Source organism: Lynx canadensis, chromosome B4, assembly GCF_007474595.2.
Source record: "Lynx canadensis isolate LIC74 chromosome B4, mLynCan4.pri.v2, whole genome shotgun sequence".
Taxonomy (NCBI): domain Eukaryota; kingdom Metazoa; phylum Chordata; class Mammalia; order Carnivora; family Felidae; genus Lynx; species Lynx canadensis.
In genome coordinates, this window is record NC_044309.1 from 130426659 (window position 1) to 130445436 (window position 18778).

The following is an 18778-nucleotide window of genomic DNA, read 5'->3' on the forward strand; positions in this document are numbered from 1 at the left end:
CCGACACCCCGCACAGGCAACGCGCGCGCGCGCACACACGCACGCGCACGCACGCGCACGCACGCACGGGGGGCACCATCCCTCCCGTCCCCTGCGGGCCCAAGCCTCGCTCGGGACTCATCACCAAGCCCACCACGGCAGCCCCCCCGGGTCCCTCCAGGCCACTGCTCCCCGCACCCACCGGAAGCCACGCGGCCCCCCGACACTCGACCAAAGCCAAGCGCAACAGCGACTCGAAACGCAGCGGAGGGGAAAGAAAAACCCCAGGCGCGTACCCAGCGTGGCGTTCAGGGCAACTATGTCTTTCACGCTGGCCTCTGTTAAAAGGAAACGAACAGACAAATCAACAAAGACCAAAGGTCAATAAATAAAACGAAATGAAAAAGTGCAAGTAAAAATTGCAGCCACCATCAGAGCCAGCCTGCCTGAGATTGACCCTGAGTGCCGACCCCCTACCGCCCCGCAGTGGTCCTGGCTCCCGGGGTGGGGGTGGGGGTCGCTCGGAGATCCAGGCCTGCGGAGCCCTCACCGGCCCGCCCCACACCCCCCGCCCCTCCCCAGTACTGACCCAGGATCACCAGGCCCTCGGGGTCCACCTCGTAGTCGGCCCTGTAGGGGGCGGGGGCCGAGCCGTTGGCCGTGGACTGTATCTCCTCCGCCAGCAACGCCCGCACCACCTCGGGGCTCAGCATCGGCCGGCGGTGCTCGGGGATTTGGAGGATGAACCAGAAGAAGCAGGTGAGAGGCCCCTCCCTAAGGCAGGCAGAAGGCGAGGCCGGTGGGAAAGGGGCCGGACATCCGGCTCCGGGGGGGGGGGGAGACAGCCAAGCGTGGCTCGTGCCCACTACCCCCCCCCCCCCCGCGCTGTCGTCCCCCTTCACGTGGAAACCTCCTCCCGACAAACCCGGAGCGAGGCGCTCTCTACCTCCCGGCCGCGCGCGGGCGGGGTTCAGGGGTGTGCCACCGGCCGGAGCCGGACATGCACGGGACAGCTGGGCCACCCCGACTCCCGCCACCCCGGCTCCCGTGCGGCGTACGCGCGCCGCACAGCCACGGTCTGGCGTGAGCCCCACCGCGGCCTTGTGCCCATTCTACAGGTGAGGAAACCGAGCTCCGCGAAGGGAAGGCCCATGTCTCGGTGTCCCCATTTCTAAAAACAAGGCCATCGCATCGGAAGCCGCCAGCACCCCCTCCTTGTCCCTGAGTCTCAGGTTCTAGTGAGGGCTGGGGGTGGGGGTGGGGGTGGGGCCCGGGGCGACTCACCCAAACGAATAGACTGAGCTGGAGTTGTAGTAAGGCCCCAGGCGGGTGCTAGCAATGAGCTCCTTGAGCTAAAAGGAGAGGAGACAGCAGCACCCTGGGGACCCTCTGCGGAAACCCCCTCCCACCTGCGCGCGTCCTTTGCCCTTGTCGGTGGCCCTGCTTGACCGGAACCCACGGGGTGGAGAGGCTTGCCCGAGGTCACCCAGCGGACGAGCCGTGGAAAACAAACTTGACCCCCGTTCCTTTCCCCTCCCCCCATACCTAGGCCTTGCCCCTCAACGCTGCCGCCTACGCCAGACCACCAATGGCTTCCGTCCCTCCTCATCAAAAGTCGCCCCTGCACTCCGGAGAGCCCCGTTCAGCTCCCAAGTCGGGTCCTCACCCCGCCCTCCCCCCCAGCCACCAGCCACCAGCCACGGGGGCTGAGCTGGTCGGTTTTCGCCCGTGTTCGCAGCCCCGCGCTGACGGCAGGAGGTGCATTTGCGGAGCATCTCGGACACCTTGAACAACGTCCCCACCATCCCCTTTCGACCCCGCGCCCCTCTGGATTATCCGCGCTACAGAGGAAAGAGAGCCTTGGGCGCATCCCCCAGAAGCAAGTCCCGAGACAAGGGTGTGGGGAGAGTGGCTTCTTTGGGGGTGATTCTGGAGAGCACCAGGGGGCGGGGGGCGAGGAGGACAGGCCGGCAGGGGGACGGCCAGTGCTGCTGTGAAGGAGGACAGGGCCGTGGGCAGCTGAGGCACCGTCCAACACGGAGCCCTGGGAGGCAGCCCAGAGCTGGCGCCTCACCAAGGCCAAGGGAGCTGGGGTATTTATCTACCCGCGCCCTGTCTCGTGGCTGAAGGTTACTCCCAGGAAGCACTGCTCCTCAGCACTTCCGGCCTGCCCTCCCGGGCGGGGTGCCATCCCGCAGCCGGAGGGTGGGACGTCCGGGCAGCCCGAGACCATCCCCAGGGCAGGAAACCATCGCCCTGGAGGGGAGGGGATGTGGGTGGGCCCGGACAGCACCCTTGCACGGCCCTGACCTCCCCCAAGGTAAGGCTGCTAGGGAGTGACCATCAGGACAAGTGCGTTTCACCCCCGAGTCCACTGACTTTCCCACCCCCCTGTCCCCCGTTCCCCTCCCGTGGTGCCTGGAAGAGGACCCGGCTCCCAGCGAGGGCTCTGAAGCGACTGACCGACGGGCTCGGCCTGACCGGGGCCCTCCACGTCCCTCCCCACCCCTCGTCTGTTCCCTCCCTTCCCTGCAGCCCTTCCCTACCATCCTCTGGGCTTTGGCCGTTTCACTGCGGAAGACACTGGACTCCCGGCGGGCGAGGTCCTGGGAGAAGTGGCGATTGAGCACGCGGAGGCTCCCCGAGTACACCTGGCTGACCGTGACCTCCGCCTTGTACCCTGCCCGGGAAGAAACCAACAAGGTCAGCCGAGGGAGCCTCCGGTCTCCCCGACGCCTTCTCCTGCCACCCAAACCCTCAGCTCAGCGGCCGGCATCCCGGGCCTCCGAGGCCCCTCCCCCATCATCATCTTTGCCGTGGACGTCGCGTCGTCCGGTTTGTTCCGCGACAGGGAGGAAAGAAGCCCATAGACGGATGGCGTCCCGAAGGCTCCCAGGCAGAAGCTCGGACACAAGGATCAGTCCAGGATACAGACCACACGAAAGCCAGGGGACCCGCGTGGCCGAGAAGGTCAGGTTTGCGGGTTAGCGTCTCCGTGCATCCTTCCCTTCGCCGGAGTCACAGCCCTGGGTCTCTAGCCCCGTTCATTCATTCGTTTATTCACTCAGTCAGCAAATGGTACTTGAGAACCCTACTGTGTTAGCGCTCACGGTATAACAGTGAAGAAAACAACACCCTGCCCTTAAAGGTTTGTTGAGCAAGAAAGGCAGACAATAAACGAGCAATTAGAGACGTCAGTGCCGCAGAGATCAGGGGTGAGGGCGGGAGGAAGGCGGATGTTAATCTACAGGAAAAAAACGTTGCAGGCAGAGGGACCAGCAAGTGCAAAGGCCCTGAGGCAGGAGCTCATGTGGTGTACCTGAGGAACACAAGGAGGGAAGGAGGGGAGAGTAGGAAGAGATGGGAGGGGGGAGGGATGGGGGGGACTTGGGTTTTGCCATGAGGTGGGAGCGGGGGGAGGTTTAAGGGGAGAGGTTAGGTGCTTTGATCTGCTTTCTAAATCAGTCCCCCTGGTGTTGTGTGAACGGGCTGTAAGGGGGCAAAGGCGGAAGCGGGGAGCCCCGCGGCCGTCGGGGGAGGGGGTCTCCTACAGTCGTCCAGTGACAGTGGCCAGGCGAGGGGCGACCAGGCCTGCTGGCTAATTGGGGCTGGGGTGTAAAAGAGGGGAGCAAAGGGGGGCACGGCTGGAGGGTCGGGATGGCCACTGTGTGGGCTGGGGGGTGCGGGTCCGGAGGAAACGAGGGAGAGCCGTGGGCTGCGGTCCGAGATGCCCTTAGGCATCCTGGTGGAGGGCAAGCCCCGGCGACAGAGGGGCCCAGGCTGGACGGATTTGGGAGTCACCGGGGTATAAAGGACATTTAAGGCCAGGGGCACCGGATGAGACCCTGAAAGAAGAAGGCGGACTAGGGAGAAGGGGAGCCCTCGACCAGCGAAGGACACGCGGGAGAAGCAAACAGTGTGAGCTGGGGGAAAAGAAAATGTGGGGCGCCCTGGAAGCCACGTGAGGAGAGGGTTTCGAGGAGGAGGGAGTGAGGGGCCTGGTCAGATGCTGCCGGTGGCTCAGGTGCAAGGCGGACAGAGGGCCGGACGTCGGATGTAGCGACGTGATGACTGGCGACTTTGGCAAGCGCCGTTGGGGGTGGGGGCGGGGAGCCAGATTGGAGAGGGTACCGGAGAGGCTGGGGGTGCAGAAGTAGAGGCGGGTCTTTCGAGGAGTTTGCTGCAAAGGGGGGAGCGGAGAAATGGGGGGGGGGGCGCCTGCGGGATTTGGTGCCGGGAAGAAGAAAGCATGAACGGTCACCCAGGAGAGCAGGGGAGGGTAAGTACGAGGAAGACAGAGCTGGGCAGTCATGAGGGCCCCCAGCGTAAGTAGGAGGCACCCCAGGGCCCAGGACCTGCCCGCCTGGGGAGCCAGCCCCTACCCCTGCCCCTCCTCTCCCCCGGGCCCCTTTCTAGAGTCCGACTGCCACTTAACCAGTCATTGGCTTGTCACTTTGGGCTTCTCCTGCTCCAGTAGCACAGGCCCCCTGTCTGTCTCCCCTTCTAGATTCATCGCCTCGCCCAGCACCCGGAGCACAGCGTGAGCCTGGGCGGGAAGAATCCTTCAAATAGCTCCTGGAAGTCCCTCCTTTTACCATTAAATCCCTTTGGGGGCTTTGGAGCACCCCCCCCCTCCGCTGGGTCCTCAGCCCCAGGGAGCACCCCCTCCCCGAGGGGTGAATGTACTCCCGGAACAGAATCAGAAGCCATTAGACTCCTCAAAGAAAGACGATTGGCCCTTGGGTTCCTGGCCCTCCAGCCCGACACCGCGGTTTTCCCCGAAGACTAATCATCCCGAGACCTCGGCAGCTCTGTGCTATTTGGGGTACTGGGTTCCTGCCAGTGGTGAAATGCACACAGTTTCCACCCCCACCCCCCACCCCCCCGCCTGCCCGCATCGCTTGGCTCTGAGCAGATTCACGGTCTAAGTCATGGCCAGCAGGTGCATCAGGCCTAGGCTTCCTAACAGCGTGCCCCAGGGGCCGGCTCCAGACAATCCCTACCCCGACGCCCCGACGCTGGAGCTGGGCCTAGGCTGATGTCTCTGATGCCTGCTCCATAGTGGGGTCCCCGTTCCCTCCACAGGGCCTGACATTCCACCATGAGACTCAGCCAGTAAGGAGACTATCTAACTTCCGCAGAGTGTTCGTGGGAAGTCTCTGATCGCTTGGGCCAGGTGCATTGTCTCCACTCTGGTTCCTTGGCCGCTCACCTTCCTCTGTCCTAGCCCATGCCGTGCTTCCTGGTGAGGGCAGGGGGCTATCTTCAGAGCCTGGCACAGAGCCTGGGGCAGAGAAAGTGCTTGGTACTGAATAAGGGAGTGAGTGGATGAATGAATGAATGAATGAATGGAAGGATAGACAGATGGACCCAAGAACATGGGCCCGTTGCTCCTGGGTCTCCCGGGGACCAGTTGAGAGCTGTGATACCAGAGGGGGAGGCCAAACTTCAGACCAAGGCCAGACCAATCCCCCTTCCCCGTGTGTTGAATTGTAAGTGTGCCCGAGCTGGGGCATGAAAGCCATCTCTGTGCAGGGACACTCCCCCGGGCGTCTGAGTCCTGTGTCTCCCTCCCCTTCATCCCCACTCATGCTGGGTCCTGGAGACCCAGAGGCGACAGCTGTGGTCCCCACCCCAGGTGCCAGGTACCTCCCGTGCCGCTGGGCCTCCTCCCCCAGAGCCAACTGGCTCTGAGCCCAGGGGCAACCCAGGAGGGCTTCAGGCAAGTGGAGGCAATGTTTACACTCCTGCTTGTCGGTTCACGGGAATTGGGTGCTGTGAGAATACGCCTTCCCCCGCTGGAGGGAGCTGGGGGCGCTTGACTCCAGCAAGGAACTTGCCCTTGACCTGAGCCCAGGACCTAGAACATAGGTGCAGGAGGTCTCCCATCTCACAGGACGGCAGAAAGACTCAGAGAAGAAATGCCTTGCCCAAGTTCACGCAGTGAACTCCGCATTCCCCGAGCCTGGACTTCCGGTCTCTCCTGGTACGCCCCGACGGCCATCCCAAGTCCTCCCCAGGCGCCTCTCCCGGACGGGCCCACAGGTTACCTAGGAAATACCAGAGCAGGACCCCCACCGAAGCCAGCACGACAAGGGCCAGCCACAGGGGCGCCAGGCGGAGGTAGTCCCGGACTTTTCTCTTGGAGTCCTTGGGGGCCTTGAACATCCCCTCCGGCTCTGCCTCCTCGCCATCACCTCCATCGCCCTGTCCTCCAGCTGCCTGGGGGGCCTCGGCCGTGGGCATCCTGGTGGAGAAACAGACCCGGGTTGGAAACGACCCGGCGTTGGCAAAGGAGCTTTTGCCGAATACCAAGGGTGCACGGAAGACAGCAGCCCTGCCTTTGGGATGGGAAGTCCGCGACTCTGGAAGGCGGTGATTGAGAGAGGGCACGAGCCACCTCCTAGGGTCTTGGGGCCGCTCGCTCCAGAGGACAAGCGGAGCTGGACTCAGTCGGGCTCTGGAAACGCCACCTTTGCGGCCGCACCGGCCTGTCTGTGGTCCGAGGACAGAGAGGGGCTTCGGTTCCCAAGCCCCCCACCGCCCCGCGATGGTACCCGCAGCCGGAGAGCCCGGAGTGCAAATTTCTATCAACCAGCTCCTCGCGCCCTTGGCCTTCTGTCCGCTCAGGCGATTTCCTTCCTCTCGGTTCTCCGTGGCACAGCGTCCCGAAATACCGCTGCCTTCCATTCACGTAAACCCTCCCCCGGCAGCCCCTGAGCCAGTATAATGCTGGGCCAGACCCCTGCCCTTCCAGAAGTGCGCCCTCTGGTCTCCCCGCCCCCCCCCCCCAGCCGAGAGTGTCTTGGGGCCAGAGGAGGCACAAACTAAAATTCATCGAGCGTCTCGGGAACACTTCATTTCATCCGCTCACCCAGGGGCGTGGGGCTCGTTGTCCCTCTGCGTTCCCCTTCCTCGGGCCCACGCTGTGTGGACACTTTACGTGTCTGCCTCAAACCTCCAAACACTGTTCGAGGTTCCGCACCCATTGGGCAGAGGAGGAAACCGACGGCCAGAGCGTTACAGCCACAGCTCAGTCCGGGATTTTCCTAGGCTCAATTTCCCAATGCGGTTTGAGGATCTGTCACTCACGATCAGCCCCGTTTTACAGATGAAAAACCCGACGCCCTAGAGGCTAAGCCACACTGGCCCAGGGTCACACAGCAGGAAGATGGGGATCAAGCCCGGGGGGTGGGTGGGTGGGGGGGTTCTGTCTCCCTGCTCCTGCCAGGACCCTGGGCTGCTTCCTGTAAATGAGCTGTTCATTAACAGATCATGACTTCATAACAACCGGATGTTGCCACTCTCAGTGCCCTGGGTCTGCGGCTGTATCTTCGGAACCCCCCAAGGAAACTTCTGGGTGTTATTTGGCTTTTCAGGGAAGGCCCTTTAGCCATCCACCCACCGGCAGGGTCAGGATGCTAGACCCTCGAGAAGTGTCTCACTGCATCCATAAATGCCACTGTGGCTTTAAAATACACCCCCAGTTGTGTATGTGGGGGTGAGGGGGTGGGAGGGCTTTCTTGGGGCTGCGTCTTAGGTTTTCATACAGTGGGTTTTCTGAAAAATGGGGCTCCCCAGCGAAGCTCGAAGCTCTCCCGGCTGGATTCAAGGGGCCTCCTGGCCCTCCTCCCTGCGTCCCTGCTCCCCGTTGCTCCTCTTGGCGTTAAGTCTCTGGCTCCGAGCCACAGTGACCCTTACAGTGTCCCCCACCCCCCCAGAGTGCAAGGGAGGAGGGACTGTTGGCAGCCCTCAGCCGGGCTGAGGCTCTTCCCGAAGCCATCAGTACCCACGGGGCCGCAGCCGAGGATGGCCGGTGCACATCCTGCGAAGGTCGGGGCAGCCTCGCCCGCCTCCCAAAGCGTCCGCGGCAACCCTGGTGACAAACTGGCCGTCCCGACAGGCTGGCTCGAGGAGAGCCCAGGTCCCCTCTCGGCCCAGGTCCACCGCTTCTGCCAGAGGTGGCCACACCCCTGGTTATATACTCTTGAGCCTGGATCACCAAGGAGCTATTGCGGGATTTCTCGCACCACCATGGGGACTTGGGGGCACAGAGGTGAGGTTGAGCGGCTTGGCCGGGGTCTCACCGTTGGTTAGAGCAACAGAACCAGACTGTAAACCCAAGCAGAGTAGCGCCCCGACCCCTATGCTCTGCTGGCTCACGCATCATCAGGGTACCGAGGCGGGGGGGAAACGAGGCCCAGAGAAGGTCAGAGGTCTATTAGGGGAGGCGCCTAGGGGAGCAGTCCAGGGTGGGATGCTCAGCAGGCCTCCCCTCCCTTCTCCCCACCCCCGAGACCAGACCTTCACTCCATGGATTTCATCTTCTTTCTAAGTGTCCCTCACTCCCATCTGGGGGTGGGGGGGGACAGTGAGCATCACAGAGGAGCCCAGTATTAGCAAAGCCACTGGGCAGAAACCCAAGGTAAGATCGGCCCAAGTTGGATCCAGCCCAAGTTGAGGGTGGGGGGGGGAGCAATTCATCGGGACCTCCCCATCGCCTCCCACCTGGGCTCCTGGGGCAGACTCCTCCCTGGGAGGACTCCTCCCTGGGGTCCCCATCTCCTGTCTCCTCCAACGTGCCATCACACTGTCACCGGGCAGCACTCCCTGCCCACCTCCAACTGCTCGCCTGCTCAGAACGCCCTCGTGGCCACCTCCGAACCCTTGCTGTAGCGCCCAAGACCCTCCATGGCCAGGCTGCTGCCCACCTTCTTCCGTAGCCCTAACTCCCATCCCGCACATCACCCCGCAGGCCCACAAAGCCACACCTTTGTGCAGCCACGCCCTCCGTCTGAGGACTGCAGGGATCCCTAAAGGCCCCGTGCAAGGCCACCAGCCTGGCGATGGGTCCCCAGGCCCTGGGTAGTAGGCCGCCTCCTCTCCTGGGCGGTCAGATCCCCAGGATGCCTGGCTTTTGGCTTCGTCTCTTCCCCCCCACAGGAGAGACAGGCCTGCGTCCTCCTCACCCCTGCTTCCCCGCAGAACCCACAGGCCCTGCTACGCGAATGAGAGAACGAATGGCGAGGGCCCCCAGGTCTCCAGACCCCTGGTACAGTGCTCTCTCCTACACCTTGCTGCCTCCAGGAGGCGGAACCTGGGGCTTGCGGGCCGTGTCCCCCTGAACGACTCCATTTAAAAAAAAATTTTTTTTTTAACGTGTATTCATTTTTTGAGAGACAGAGCGTGAGCTGGGGAGGGGCAGAGAGAGAGGGGGGACACAGAATCGGAAGCAGGCTCCAGGCTCCAAACTGATAGCACAGGGCCCGACGCAGGGCTCGAACTCACAAACCGCGAGATCGTGACCTGAGCCGAAGTCAGACGCTTAACCGACTGGGCCACCCAGGTGCCCCCGAACCATTCCATTTTTGTTGGGCACCTGCTTGGTGTCGGGCTCTGCACTGGGCACAGGGAAGGGGGGGGGGAACACGCGCTGGTGAATATGAGCCCTGCCTCCCGTCCTCTTGGGGCTGACAGCCCAGCAGGAGATGGGCAGGTGTGACAAGTGACAGCTGGGAAGATGACCCACAACTCCTGTCTTTTACTGTGATACAGTGCCCCCCTCCCCGGTTGCTTCCAGGGTTCAGTCCATCAGAAGGGTCTGTGGTTCTACCCTCCAGCTGCTTCCGGAACCCGACCCCTTCCTGGAACCTCTAGGGCTCCCACCGTCATCCAGGTCAGTCTCATCTGTCACCTCGACTCCTGAAGTAGCCAGCTGTGTGGTCACCGCCACTAGCGAATTCCCACACAACCGCCAGAGCGGGCTTTTCACCGTGGGCCCCGCTCGTGGGCCTCACGTCGCTCTCCTCCACCTAGAGCGGAGCCCGAAGCCCAGATCACAGCCCACAGGGACACGGCCCTGGAGTGTCTTTCTGTCCTCTCCCACCCTCTGCTGCAGCCACACCCAGCTCCTTGCCAGACCTTCCACTATCAAGCACGCGGCACCTCAGGGCCTTTGCACATGCTGTTTCCTCTGCCAGGAACGCTTTTCCTTCAGTTCGCCCCAAGGCCTGCTCCTCTCCTTCCAGGTCTTTTGCTCGAATTTCTTCACAGCCCTTCTGGTGACCTACAGTGCATGATGCTGAGTGTCCTTTGTCTCCTCTCTGGCTGAAAGCGGCACTGGGACAGGGGCTTTATTCTGCCCACCGCTGTGTGCCCTGCTCCCAGGGCAGAGCTCGACCCCCAGTAATTGTCGTCAAGCGAGGGAAAGCTGGGATCCCAGCTCCTTCCCCATAGCTGGAGGGCGCTTTGGGCACGCGTGGCCCGGCCGACTTCTCCTGCCTTCCTTTCTCTCTGCTTTCTTTTTCCCCTTGACGCTGGACTTCTCAGCCATCAGTTCTAACAATGAAGATGCTAGAAGAGGTATACAGGTCAAGGGCCCTGAGCTCGCTCTGCATGAAAAGCGTCACGCGGGTCATTTCGGGAACCCTGAAAGTTCTTGCTCGTCACCTGGCTTTCCCTCTGCGTGGGCTGCCCTCCTCTGACTTGGCCCGCTCCCAGCTGACCCCTGCGCGCCTCCCACCTCCTCTTGGCAGTTCTCCCAGGGTGCCTCAGGAGGGGTGGCTGCTTCTCCGGACCATCCCAGGCCTCCCCCGTCAACGCGCAGTTCACCTTGGGGCATTCTCTGTCCCCTGAGGGTGAGCCCCTGGAAGGAGGGCTGGGTGTGCCCCAACTGACACCGGCTTCTTCTCTGATCTGGCACCTGCCCCTCTGCCCTCCAGCTCTCCCTGACCCTCGGAGCGTCCTCAGTCGGCCCACCGGAAGCTGAGCTCCCCGGGGGGCGGTGGGGGGCAGGGCCAGGCCACCCCCCCTGCCTGCCAGCCCTTTACTGGACAATGTTGCGAATCACATTGTATCTCAGCCTCCAGCAGCCTGGGATGTTCTGCTTTGTTATCTCTATCTAATAGTTGGGGGAAACGAGGTACCGGGAGAGAAAACGACTTGCCCAAGGTCACTGAGCCACCGCAGGGCAGAGCGGGGAGGAACAGACCAGAAATCTCATCTAGAGCCATGGAAGGCACCTTCCAGCGAGGAGGACCCGGGCCTGGAACAGATCCCTGCTACGAGCCACGTGGCGTGCGCCCGAGGGTGGGGGGAGCGCGTGAAAGTCCCTTCCACGCACACGCGAATACGGTATAAGTATGTGATAAACCCACACACAGATCACACAGGCAGACACACGTTCAGGCACACACACATCCGTCTGTGACACACGAACTCACGGGTGCATTCCTCAAACTTCACACACGCACACGCACACGCAGAGCCGGCTGCACGCAGCTCCGGGCCTGGGACCTAAGGGTCCCCCGTTCGGCGCAGCGTGAGGCTCGGGGCCCGTCTCCCACACCCGAGAGCCCAGGTGGGTGCGTAGGTAGGGAGCAGGGCACATCCAGTGTTGCGGAGTGTGGGTGGGGAGCTCGGCCTGGCAAACGGGGCCCCTCCTCCGCCCAGTCCCTGGCCCAGGGTCCACCGGCCCCACCGGAACCCAGGCCTCCCAGCCCCCAGAGCCCGCAGTGTCCCCACTGCCCCCGTGCCTGCCCATATACCTGGCCTCACGCCGCCCCGTCTCGCCCCCACCCCGGCTCTGGGGACCCCTCGCCCTCTGCTTACCCAGTCGCTGTCTGGCCGACGGGGCCCTGAAGACCTGTTCTCAGAGCAGGGCCGGAGGCTCCAGCCCCAGAGAGCCAGGCCTGGCTCTCAGAACGGACACTGTCACCGGGCCATTCTTAGATCCTGGTCCCCCGTCCTGGAGGCCCCCGCTTACCTCTGGGAGTGGCAGGTGGGTGCCGGGCCTGCACGCAGGCCCCAGAGCCTCTGTTTGTCCAGGCCAAGGTCTCCCTGCCCCCACCAGCCAGCCTGGGCTGGATCAATGGCCCAGAGCCATGGCCGGGCTGTCTGGCCCTTGTCCCCTGTGGCCTGTGGCCCCAGGCTCCATGGGCCTTCTGCCGGGTTCAGGTCAGCACGGTGACTGAGCCCAGGTAAACAGGCCGGAGGCAGGAGACAGGCAGCGCCCGCCCCACCCCACCCCGCCCCGTGGGCACCCCGGAGGCTGGCGGGCAGGTGCAGGAGATCCGAGCTCTCCCCTGAGGCCTGTTGCCTGGTGACGTTCCTGCCTGGTTACAGCCCCCGGTCCCCTAGAGCATGAGGTTGGGGGAGAGGGAGGGACTGAGGATGGGGGGCTGTGCAGAGGCCCGGGCGGCGGGGGCAGGGGCTCGTGCGGGTCTCCTTACCTAGACTGGGGACCCCGGAGGAGCCAGTGGCCCGGGAGAGAGCAGGAGGCTGGCCCCTGTGGTCCGGGGACAGAAAGGGGGAAAGCGGGGTCTGATGCTACTTTCCGTTCAGCTGGACATGATTTCAACTCCTCCCTGATTCTATAGAGGGGTGCTCTCCATTGAGGCGGCCACTGGCCACAGGGGGCCCCTGAGCCCCTGAGGTGCGGCCAGTCCGACCTGAGACGCGCTTGTGGCGAGATCCAAGCCTCAGGGCGAACAAAGAATGTCCGACACCTCAGTGAGAAGTTTCCACATTGATTACACGCCGGCTGTATTGGGTTAAACAACAACTTATCGCAATTCATCTCACCTGCTTTGTGATGTGTGTGTTGTGTGATGTGGCCGTTAACACTGAAGTCACGATGGCCAGGCAGACGCGGAGGGGCTGACCCGAGTGGAGTCCGAAGAAGCCGTGTCGCAAGGAGGGGGAGGTGTGAGTGAGGAGGGTCGGGGTGAAGGACACAGCTCTACACCGCGCACTGGCTGCAGGGGGCTGGCTGGGGACTCTGGCCGGGGGGTCGGTGGGGGGCACCTTCCCTGCCCCCGCCGGGAAGCCTTGCCCCACCTCCTGTCACCGCAGCCCCCGGGAAATCTTCCCTCCTCCCTCCAGCCTCCCCTCTTCCCCTCCTCCCGGCCCCCGGCCCCCCCACTGCTGCAAACTTTCCGAGGGGAAGGGGGTTCTCAGGAGGCGCGGGGCGGAGAGACTGAGACTTGCGTCTGAGCCGCATCCTGTCGTTCAGAAGGCAAGGTGGCCCCAGACCGTAGCCGGACGGTCTGAAAAGCAGGCCTCATTCAATCGGCATCCTCTGTCCTTGGCGGCCACCCGGCCATTGATTGGCCACAGCCCGGGGGGAGGAGCTGGGACTGGGGGGTTGGGGGGGCAGCAAACTGCTGAGCGGGGCGTTTGAAAGCAAAAGTGCAAGGATGTCAACTCCCCAAGAGCTCAGAGAGCCACCACGGGCGGGGGACAGCCTGCCCCGGAGTCCTCTCGGTCCACAGGGCAGCCATGTGCCCTGGACACCCTTGTCCCGTGGCAGGGGGACACATTCCCACACAGACGGGATAAGAGCCTCAGTGTTCCCAGGGTATCTGCATTTCACGTTCAGGGTCCCCTTGGTCTCTAGGGACAGAGAAGCCACCTGGAGGCCTGGCCAGTGAGGCTCGGAGGCCAAGGGACACAGCAGGCTTGATCCATCAGGACAGGGAGGGACAGACCTCAGTGGGCCCACCACACTCAGGGGACGAGGATCCAGCCAGACGTTGGAGAGTTCGAGGACCTGACTGGAGTCCTAGCTCTACCTCTTAGTGACCTGGCGAGTCATGTCACCTGCCCAGGCTGCCATCTTGTCAGCTGTGGAAGGGAGATGATAAAGAATCATCTGGAGTCGGGAAGATGGAAGGGGATAGAATTCGCGGGTGCTGTGCCCTCTACACGGGAGGCCTTTCTTTTCATCCGAGGTGGGAGTGAAATTAGAGGTGGGGACGGGCAGGGGCGCCTGGGTGGCTCAGTCGGTTGAGCATCTGACTTCGACTCAGGGCATGATCTCGCGGTCCGTGGGTTCGAGCCCCGTGTCGGGCTCTGTGCTGACAGCGTGGGGCCTGCTAGGAACCCCATGAAGACAAAGGCTTGGTCTGTCCTGACCCCGCTGGATCCCAGCCGGGCACACGGGACACACACATGCTCGCTGAGCGAGCAAATGATGGTTACTGTCATTTCTTTCAATGACGATCTGGTGGGTGTTTTGAGCTCTGGGCCGTGAGCTGGGCCCCTCCCGGGGATGCCTCAAGTCCAGGCTTGGGAGTGGGAATCCGTGACTCTGCTCAGCTGAGGAGGAGACCGAGGTTCAGGGGACGACAGGCTGACTTGCCCCGGGTCCCACCGCCTGTCGCAGGGGCTCTGGCCTGATCCCTTTGATGGGAGCGGTGTCATTTTTCTGGGCTGCCATGAAGAATTACCGTCCCTGGGGCTGGAAACAACAGAAATGCGTTCTGTCACAGTTCTGGAGGTCAAGATCAAGCGTCAGAGGTCTAGGCTCTCTCTGGAGGCTCTAGGGAAGATTCCTTCCCTGCCTTGTCCTAGCTTTTGGGCATGGCTAGCGACCCTTGGCATTTCTGAGGTCCAGGGGCTGCGGTGGGGGCCGCGGGGGCGGGCCCCTTGTGTGCCACCCAGATGCTGTCTAGACAGGCGATGGGGAGGACTGAGCTCCCCTAGGCTCCAAGGCGGTGTCTTCATTTTCTAGAACTGTCCTAATAAGGTACGGCTGATGGAGTGGTGTCGAACGACAGAAATTTATTCTCTCACTGCTCGGGAGGCTAGAAGTTCGTGATCAAGGTGTCGGCAGGACTAAGCTCCCTCCGAAGGCTCTAAGGGAGGATGCTTCCTGCCTCTTCCCAGCGTTAGAGGTTGTTGGCCATCCTTGGAATTCATTCAATGTCCGCCTCCATTGTCGCATGTCATGTGTCTGTCTCTGGATCCCTCCTTTCTTATAAGGACGCCAGGCGTGCTGGATTAGGACCCACCTGATGACCTCATCTGATGTACGTCTGTGAAGAGCCCTGTCTCCAAAGAAGGTCACATTCATAGCTATCAGGAGTTCGGACTGCGACATATCTTTTAGGGGACGCAAGGTCAACCCCTCCCGGGCAGGGGGAGAGGGGTGGGAACAGGCTGTTTATTGGCAATGCCGCGGACTACTGTTCCAAAGGTCCAAGTGACCCTGAGTCCTCAAGTCGCTTCTTTTTCTTTTTTTTTTTTAATTAAAAAAATTTATTTTATTTTACTTTTGAGAGAGAGAAGCAGAGCGTGAGCAGGGGAGGGGCAGAGAGAGGGGGAGACACAGACTCCGAAGCGGGCTCCAGGCTCCGAGCCGTCAGCACGGAGCCCGACGCGGGGCTCGAACTCACGAACCGCGAGATCATGACCTGAGCCAGAGTCGGACGCTGAACCAACGGAGCCACCCGGGCCCCCTCCCTGCTTCAGAAGCACGTTCCCTCTGCACGTCTGAGCTGCTACCCCTGCCTTGGTCTGCCCCCTCACAAACACAGATGTAACCTGTCACTTCCCCCTCCTTGTGGCCTCTGGGAGCCGTCTCACGGCTGGGAGGAAAGGAAGCTCTGTGAGCTGCACACATCTTTCCAGTTGCCTTGACCAAGCCTTTAGGGGCTGCCCTGATAGGGGCCCCGGAGGCCACCTCTGTCACCTCTGCCCAGCACACGGTGAACGTAGAGCAACTCGCTTGCTCTCTCATTACACGGGTGTCAGCACCAACAGGGTGCCGGCCTGTGCTGGGCCCCAGGGCCGCAGAAACAAACAAGGCTCAGTCCCGGTCCTTGAGGGACGCAGCTCAGCCGGGGGAAGACGGACAGTGCGACAGATGCCAGACTGTTCTCTCAGCAGCAGGCAGAGAACGAGGCCCTCGGCAGCACTTAGGGACACTCCTTAGGAATGAGAATCCGTCAGGATGGCCTGTCATCGACTCAAGTGTGAGACCTCACAGGAATCACTGCCTCAGTGACCCTACTTCCCTCGCCTATAGAGGGATTCGAGGCTCGTAAGGGTTTCCAGTACCCTTACGGAGGCCCTAAGGCTCTGCGATTTTGTGGGGCGCCCGGGTGGCTCTGTAGGTTAAGCATCCGACTCCAGCTCAGGTCATGATCTCGCGGTCCGTGAGTTTGAGCCCCGCGTCGCGCTCCGTGCTGACCGCTTGGAGCCTGGAGCCTGGAGCCTTCTTTGGATTCTATGTCTCCTTCTCTCTCTGCCCCTCCCCTGCTCATGCTCTGTCTCTCAAAGATGAAGAAATGTTAAAAAAAAAATAAAAAAAAAAGACTCTGTGACTTTGTGATACAGTTAACCAGACATGGGCTGGCCTCATCCCCTCCCCCGCAGAAGAAAAATGGCCATTTCACTCCAGTTTGCAGGTGAGAAAGTGCAGATGTCACTTGTCAACATCATACAGCCGGGAAGTGCTGGGATTCAACCCCAGGACCCCCTGATGTCAGATTCCCCCAGTGACCACCCCCCTTCTGGGTCTGTGTCCCTCCCCCTTGGGGCCCCTCACCCCTTCTGTCCCAGCTCTGGGTCCTGGCCTCTGGCCTCTGGCCTCTGTGTGCAGGCACAGTTAGAGGAGGACTCAGCAGGTCCCGGCCTGGCCCCTTGACACTTTCCCAGCCAGAGGTCAGGGGAGTGGCTTCTGATCAGGGGTTTGGGGGTTGAGGCCACAGTCGGGGACACAGGATGGAAACTCCTCATGCGTCACCCAGCCTGTCCTCCTCCACTGTGCGGTCCCTCCTGGCGGCGGGGGCTCCCGGAACACGCTGGTGGGGGGAGGTCACCAGCAGGCCTGGGACTGGAACCCAGCTTACCTGCTTCCCAGTCCTGTGCTCTTCCCAGGGCTCTGCCCAAAGATAAGTTTTTAAGACTAAAAACCATCAGGCAATAAAAAACTTCCAAGGCACACAGAAGTCCAAGTTTCAACAGATACGTGTACGTTTTTTTCTGGTCTCAAAATGCTGTCACAGCCAGGGCTCCTCCCCTGCGGGCAGTTCAGTTTGAGGGCCCAGATCCAAAGGCTGGAGGCATAGAAGCTTCTCCAAGGAGTGGCTTTCTGGCTGCCTCGGAGGAAGCAGCCAGCGCTGGCTCGGGTCCCCCGCCCCCTCCGAGTGCCTCTCTCCTCTGGATACCTTGTGTCATCAGGGCAGCTGTCAACCCAGATGTGGCCGTGACGGCCTGTGGGCTCTGTCCTTTCTGCCGTCCACGTTGGTTCCAATTTACATACAAGTTCAGGTTCTTGGACCTTGTGTGTCCTTCCCTCCTTCCCTTCCTTCCTTCTCTCACCCATCCAGCAATACGCACATTCACTCAATGAACACCCTGTGGCAGGCGCTGGGAGGGACAGCGGTGGGGACAAGGGCCTGCGAGGATCCTTTAGTGTCCCTTCAAGAGCTGCCTTCATTGAGCACTTAGCACGCCTGAGCCTCTGTGCTAAGCACACGGTGTTATTAACTCACTTGATCTCCACAACAACACCATGAGGGAAAGAAAGAGGTACTATTCTGAGCCCATTTTATTTTATTTTTTTTTAAAAAAAAGTTTTTTTTAATGTTTATTTATTTTTGGAACAGAGAGAGACAGAGCATGAATGGGGGAGGGTCAGAGAGAGGGAGACACAGAATCCGAAACAGACTCCAGGCTCTGAGCTGTCAGCACAGAGCCCGATGCGGGGCTCAAACTCACGGACCGCGAGATCATGACCTGAGCCGAAGTCGGCCGCTTAACCGACTGAGCCACCCAGGCGCCCCTCTGGGCCCATTTTAGGGCTGAGATGACCAAGGCACGGAGTGGCCAGTGACTTGCCCAAGGCCACACAGCTAGAACGCAGGGACGCAAGGATTTGAACCGAACTTTAGCACTCACCCGGGCAAGCTTTTTTTCACTGATTCTCAAGTGCGGGCACATGTAGCGTCTTACCCAGTCTCTCAGCCATCCAGTGAAACAGGAATGACGGAGTTTCTGAGTTCCGCGTCACAGGGGAGGACAAGAGGTTCTGAGAGGACGGCACACGTCCCCCAGTGAGTTTGGCTGGGGGGGTGGGGCGGCGGGGGGGGGGGCGGCGCCGGAACCCTGGGCCCTCACCCCTGCGTTCTCCTATCTCAAGGCCACTGTTGTTGGGGGTTGGGGGGTAAGCGGTTGGGTTGTTGATTAAACTTAGCTCAGCACGGGTGCCTGGGCCTGGCCGCTGTGACAGCCGGGACATCCCCTTGGCTGGCTTGTTCAGAGACATTTTCCACCACCATGATATGACACACTCGAGGCTCCCATCACAGGGCCCGGCGGGGTGGGTGGGTGGGTGGCGAAGGGCTGTGGGAAAGCAAGGCCAGAAGTGCTGAGTGGGGAGAGAGATACAGGTTGGGGGGAGAGGTTCCCCGTCTACAATTCCAGGAAGCCAGGATGCAGAGGGAGGGAGGAGCTGGCGGGAGACGCATCATCTTCCTCTGTGCACCTGGCCTCGTGCCACGCGCTGGGCCACCGAGAGGAGGCTGGCTACTGTCCTTCTGCGGAGTCCCCAGCCCTGGGTGGGGGAGCGACCGTGGAGAACACAGAGAGGAGTAGAGGGACAGCCACACCCTCCTCTGTGGAACCTGAGCCCTTATTGGAAATGGGCTGCATGGGAAGCTTCTGGACGAGTCTCCTGAATTGGGGAGGGAGAGGGACCTGTTGCACGGGGCTGTAGCCAGAGAAGCTCAGCCACCCTTCAGCTAGTTTGGGATACAGTTGGCCATGGACGTGGAAGAATTAAGAGAAGCAGGTGGCAGGGGACAGGCGGACCAAGGAGGAGGCTGAGCAGGGACCCGAGCTCAAGGCGATGCTGCCGCCTCACAAGGGTGGGGACGGTCTCAACTACGATTACAATCGTGCAAAGGGGGCTGCTGTTGTCACTTTTTAATCCGTTGCCGGGAACTTTTAAACTTTTAAACTTCCCTGAGCCTCAGTTTCCTAATCTGCAAAAGGGGGGACAAAACACCTGCTT

The 18778-nt window shown here is 61.5% G+C and overlaps 1 protein-coding gene across 1 annotated transcript in view; it reads right to left on the minus strand.

Moving 5' to 3' along the window:
* The window catches only part of TMPRSS6 (transmembrane serine protease 6), a 35062-nt gene extending 23150 nt beyond the window's left edge, over nt 1–11912 (minus strand). Inside the window, exons 1-6 of the mRNA XM_030322312.1 lie at nt 11744–11912; nt 6030–6226; nt 2526–2659; nt 1264–1331; nt 569–753; nt 276–317 (exon numbers count right to left, since the gene is read on the minus strand). Coding sequence (XP_030178172.1) covers nt 276–317; nt 569–753; nt 1264–1331; nt 2526–2659; nt 6030–6225 — 625 coding nt within the window. The 5' untranslated portion in view covers nt 6226; nt 11744–11912. The remainder of the gene's footprint in view (nt 1–275; nt 318–568; nt 754–1263; nt 1332–2525; nt 2660–6029; nt 6227–11743) is intronic.
* Nucleotides 11913–18778: the final 6866 nt, after the last annotated feature.